The following is a 5,742-nucleotide window of genomic DNA, read 5'->3' as shown; positions in this document are numbered from 1 at the left end:
ATATATATATATATATAGGGTATTTCTGTGAAGTAACGTTTTTTTTTTTGTATTGTGCCAGTTTGACCTTGGAATAGATTTATTCCATTTCTATTCTTTCCAATGACAGAATTTGATTCTAAATTCAAACAAATCGGAATATGATCGGTATTCTCTTCAAGTCATGAAATTTCTGTGCTACTTTTGTTCGGTGGCGTGCCATGAGATTCTTCTCATCCAATATCCGTACCTTGGCTCAGTGAAGGTTGAGAAATATGTAAGTCATGACATTTGTGCATTTCTTAGCATGTTATACCACATTTAATGGATATGCAGTGCACCTGAAATGTACAATTTTAAACAATACGGCACACAAATTCAGCATTGCTTCATATTATCTCCAAGAAGAGAATTTATAGCAATTCAGCTTAATATGCATCTGAAGAGTTAAGAGGAGAAAAGCATGGTGAGCTGCATTTGGAAGGCAAAACCACAACATGCAATTCGTTCTGACAGCAGGGACCTTATCGAAATGGAATAGTAAAGTTAGGGCTGGCCGTTCCTGATCTGAATGGCTGCCAGCAAAGAAAAGCACCAAAAAAACACTCCCAAATCATTCAGCACGTATAAGGACTAGCCAACGGTGAAACGTACACTAAGTTGAGTCCAAACTAGTAATTACTGTGTGTGGACAACCGAGCAACGATAACGAAAACTTACCCAGAAGGGAAGCTCCGGTCCGCACAACTGCTCCATCTCCGTCCGTCTCGGGAAGACACCGGCAAGGAACCACCGGAGAACTCGTTTCCACCTTCTTCGTGAGTACGGCAGCTGCTCTTCGCAACCAGTTTTTCTTATTTTACCGCTTGAAATGAGCACTGGTTCAACAGTCTCACGCCCGACAGAGAGACAGACAGGTAAATGCGGAGGGCCGTGGACTTTACCGACCGAAGAGCCTCAGGAAACGCGGCGCCCCTTCCGCTCTGCCGACGGCGAAGAACACAAGTAGAGCGTCGGCACCGAAATGTGAAGTCTCATTTCAGATGTCAGAAAAGGGCGTGAACTTCTTTTAGTCATGCCCCGGTTGCTCCCCTCCTCCTCTTTTTTTCTCTACAAACAGAAACGTCACACACGTTCACGCACGGTAGCATTCAACTGTTCTCTCACACAAACAAGCGGCAAATTGCAAAGTCCACGAATCTTGTTTCGCATAGATGTTGGGTTTTTTTTTAGAAGCTATAGTAAGACTAATACCAACGGGCGGGGGGCAGGGGACAGTCTAAAATGCTTAATGTGCGTTTATAAAAAAGCTTAACTTGCCTGAAATACGGCCACTCGCAGCCAAAATTCAATACAGTAATCCCTCGTTAATCGCGGGGTTTACGTTCAAAAAGAACCGTGAAGTAGTGAGATTTATTTTTTTACAGTTATTATACAATACTGAACTATGTATACAATGAAACCAAAGACCAAAACCTGTTTTCAGGCCCAAGCACAAAAAAAAAAAACCCAAACGTTTTTAACAAATAACTATAATAGTTTTTGGAAATACTGTACTGTAAAATAATATTGCTTGAGCGGTCCTCAGGTGCCTTTGCCGGTGCAGAACGTTTCGTCGACATTGTGGGGGTATGTATGTACAAAGACGAGGTGGGGGAGACTGTTCACGTTGGTCAGTGCCTTAGCCAATCAGGATGCAAAATTCACTGTTTAAAAGCATTTAAAAAAACTGCACAAAAAAAAAATCAGTGAAACAGCGAAGCCTCGGAAGGTGAACCGCGTTAGAGCGAGGGATCACTGTATACACATTTCCACCTATGCCCACTTCAACCTCTGAAAATATTAAACCAATCGGCAAAGATTTAAAGCTTAAAGTAACAGTGTGTGAAAAATGACTTGATTATTCAATCTTCATTATTTTCAAAACCCCACTATTTATAACAATAATAAGCAAATAAATATATATTCTATCACATCGATGTATGAAACAAACAGTAATTTTAGAAAGCTCCTTTCTATTGCTTTACTTTGCTTTTAAATGCTTTTTTTTTGTAAGTGTGTTTAATTTTTGTCATTGTACGTTTTTTTAATATAATTCTTAGCAGGCTAATTTTGCTCGCTCTGTTTTGCCTTTGAATGTATTTAGCTGTTTGTGAATGCTTTTAGGTGTTGTGCGAAGGAGAGTGAGTTGCCTTGTGATAAAAAAAAAAAAAAATTGTGCTATATAAATAAAACTGCTTGCCTTACCTTGCCTTACAACTTTAGCTCTCAATTTAACCACTGTTAACTGTACAACAAGGAGCCATTTGCACAGAATAACCATGACAACTATGAATGGAGCCACAAATGCTGATATGCCAACCCACTGGGAAAGCTCTTTTCTGTATCACATTTCACTGGACATGAAAATTACAGGCAATCATCAAACACACTTACCTGGGCATCATGAAACAGTGTGAGAAGCATTTTTTGCCTGACTTAATGAAGTGTTCCCGAACCTATATTGAGCCAAAGCACATATTTTACATGATAAAAATGTTTCGGCACAACACCAAACAAACGATGATCAGGTTTTACTTTACGCACACATTTATTTACGTGCAATCCGAGCCTGTTTGTTTGAAGACAAATTCTTTTCTTTTGTATGAATGGTATCGGGTGTACACAGAAATTGCATCTTCTGCATCGAGTGGAAGTGAATTAAACCAGCGATTTACCCTCACGTTCACACAAGAAGGTTAAAACATTTAGTGTCTTTAGTCAACTTAAAAAGCGCGTCTTTAGAATGTGGGTGGAAGCTTGACAAACTGAATAAAATCCACACAAGCACAAGGTGAACTTGCAAACTCCACACAGAGCCTTGAACCTGAAGTGTAAGAGTGCTGTCTTGTTCTCAAGTGTCATACAAGACATGTTTAATAAAACCAAAATACAACTACTATGTCAGATGCTACTGCGAATTTAAAACGATGCCATCTCACCCATTCATAGCTGAAGACAACAAAAGTAATACAAGAAAAATAGAACTCAGGCTCAAGAGTGCCCAGGGCTCAGTTAACCTCATTTGACATGAATATTTTTTGCTTGGCTTACAGAGGCTTGTCGCAAAAAGCACTTCCCAGCATATGACCGTCACATCTGAAGAAGCTTTGTGGTTCCCTCTCCCGTGCCAATGGCAATCAATACTTTAAACTTTGAGTGCCAGGGTTGCATACCTGTCTTCCCTTTTCAGTGATCAAAGATCAAACTCAAAGGAAAAGTAACCCATTCTAAGTGGGATCCCATCCTGATTTAAAAGAGAATATCTCGCATAGTGTCGGAATAAACGAGTCAACAATTGTTCACGTAGTGAAACTTGTATCAGAGGTACAGATTTGGTAGAACACTGTGGTGGTTGACACGAAGGCTGGTGCTGTTTCTGTTTGCCTCAAAATTTAAGGTTTTATCTGTACAGGGTAAAACACTTTCAGTAATCGTGTGCTGCATCAAATCAGTTTTTTGTGAAAAAAAAAAAATTTCATCGGACATGAAAAAAAGGTTCTGTGCGAATAACATAGTTTGTGTAAAATATCGTCAGTTGTTGATTTGATTTTGTAGAGGAAAAATCATTCTCGGACATATGCTATTGTGCAAATAGTGGTTTTCTTTTTTGTTTTTGCTGACCTATTTACTTTAAAGAGGACATATGGAAATTTTACTTTTTTAACGGCTTGTATACAAATGGGTGGGTCAAGTGTGACACCAAACAACCAAGTAAATCTTTCTGAAATGTTTCAATGAGTGAGCTGTTCTGTACTTCTGCCCTACTATTACGAGGCTCAAAATACATCTATTTTTTTTCCCTTGCAGTGGAGTTTTGTTCCTCAATGTTTTCATTTGAACAAGCAATTTACTAATTTTGTGAAGCTTTTTTTTTTTTTTTTTTTTTGCAGGTTAATCCCAGGGAACTGAAGCAAGGGTTTTATTAAACAATAAATATATGACAATATGACAATATAGCACCCAGGTGGTCCATTGGTTAGCGCGCCGACCTCACAGTGCAGAGGTCGTGGGTTCGATACCGGCTCCGGCCTCCCTGTATGGAGTTTGCCTGCCTTCCCAGTGCCTGCATGGGTTTTCTCCAGGTATTCGAATTTCCTCCCACATTCCAAAAACACGCATGGCAGGCTGATTGAACACTCTAAATTGTCCCTAGGTGTGAGTGTGAGCGTGGATGGTTGTTCGTCTCTGTGTGCCCTGCGATTGGCTGGCAACTGGTTCAGGGTGTCCCCCCGCCTACTGCCCAGAGACAGCTGGGACAGGCTCCATTTGTGAGGATAAAGTGGTTCAGAAAATGGACGGATGGATGAATATGACAATATAACGAATTAAACTAAAAGAGTCTGTGAAAATACCAAAACTTAGTTTAACCTGCCCCTGTTTAAATTTACACCGCTCCTCAAGCCAGACTTGTACTGTGCCTGATAATGGAACTGAAAGTGTCGTGTATGAAGTCAGACTAGTAAAAATGATTTAACTGTTTTTATGGGAACTCACTTTATATAAAAAAAATTAACATATCCTTTCTTGAACATACAATATACAGTATTTTTTAAAATGCTTACAGAAACCATGCACAGTGAGTCGGTGACGATGTTTTGTCCCCAGGTACTTCCTGCAGCTGTCTCTGCTCATTGTCCAACAGGGGTTTAGATGACCATACGTTAAGCTCTTCCTTACAATTTCAAAACAAGAACTGACCTTTGATCAGTGGGAGATGAATTTGTGTCACTACTCAATATTTATGCACTGCAGGTACATCAACTCGAAGCAGAGAAACTGGAAAGCTTGATTGTCCACTGTGAAGTCATGTGTTGTGCAACACCTCAGGCATCAGCGGTGTCCTTTTAGGCAAATTAGGTCAAGTCAAGTCCCAATAAACCTATTTATCTTCTCGCGCAGGGATTTACACAGGCTATTATTAGATTCGTTAAGTAGACTCTAAGTGGTATGTTTAACAAAACCAACCGTACAACTAACAATAGAAACTTATCATTAAATAGCTTTTTAGTTAAGAACTAGAATCTGCCTTTAGACACCACCACGGTGGATTTGAACTTTTTAAAAAAATGTGATTGAAAGTAACATTTTCATTTTCCCCAAAAGGGTTCCACAAACATTTGGCAAAAATATTTTCAGATTATTTCAAAATTATAGAGGATGAAAAGAGCAGGTCGGTATCCAAAACATACCGCAGCATGTTTTTAATCATAGTGAAGACTTTGTTTTGGCAAAGGCGTCTATTGACTGAAAATTTTGAATCCTTCTTTTTCAAAGTGGGCGTGTCCTCGTTATGGCCAGGATGACCTGGAGCCTATCATACGCACTTCGGGTTGGTTGCCAGCCAATCATAGAGAACCCGGAAACTCTAAAATGTGAGGCGGCTATGCTCATCAATATTCAATCGTGCTGCTCAGACAAAATATACACACATATATGTACATTTTTGCACAAATGTAATTTAAGTGATACTAAAAGAAATCAAGAGTCCAAACATTTACGATGTAACGATACGTGACAGGGGACGTGCCCAAATTAACTGGTTTATTCAAATTAATGGTATGTTCGGCCAATATCCGCTAAGTGGCGACATAACCCCAATAATAAATACATTGTAAACGTCAGCTATTTTCTCTTATGTTACTGTTGTGTCGACTTTTGTGTTTTGTTTTGTTTTTGTAGCTCACTCCTTCGAATCCTCTAGCACTCTTTTTACTGTTGAAT

At 39.3% G+C, this 5,742-nt stretch overlaps 1 protein-coding gene across 2 annotated transcripts in view; it reads right to left on the bottom strand.

Moving 5' to 3' along the window:
- Positions 1–1,021, bottom strand: part of abcc3 (ATP-binding cassette, sub-family C (CFTR/MRP), member 3) — a 58,089-nt gene extending 57,068 nt beyond the window's left edge. The window contains exons 1-2 of one of the 2 annotated variants that reach the window (XR_002170014.1): positions 928–1,021; positions 700–832 (exon numbers count right to left, since the gene is read on the bottom strand). Coding sequence is in view for 1 of the 2 variants with exons in the window: in XM_019884893.1 (XP_019740452.1) it covers positions 700–735 (36 nt within the window). In the remaining variant the exon portion in view is untranslated. Of the gene's footprint in view, positions 1–699 lie in introns of both variants that reach the window. The other variant, XM_019884893.1, reaches the window with a different exon arrangement.
- Positions 1,022–5,742: the final 4,721 nt, after the last annotated feature.

Source organism: Hippocampus comes, unplaced genomic scaffold, assembly GCF_001891065.2.
Source record: "Hippocampus comes isolate QL1 unplaced genomic scaffold, H_comes_QL1_v1.1 scaffold120, whole genome shotgun sequence".
Lineage (NCBI taxonomy): Eukaryota > Metazoa > Chordata > Actinopteri > Syngnathiformes > Syngnathidae > Hippocampus > Hippocampus comes.
Note: the sequence above shows the minus strand (reverse complement) of the source record. Positions and strands in the feature narration are given on the sequence as shown.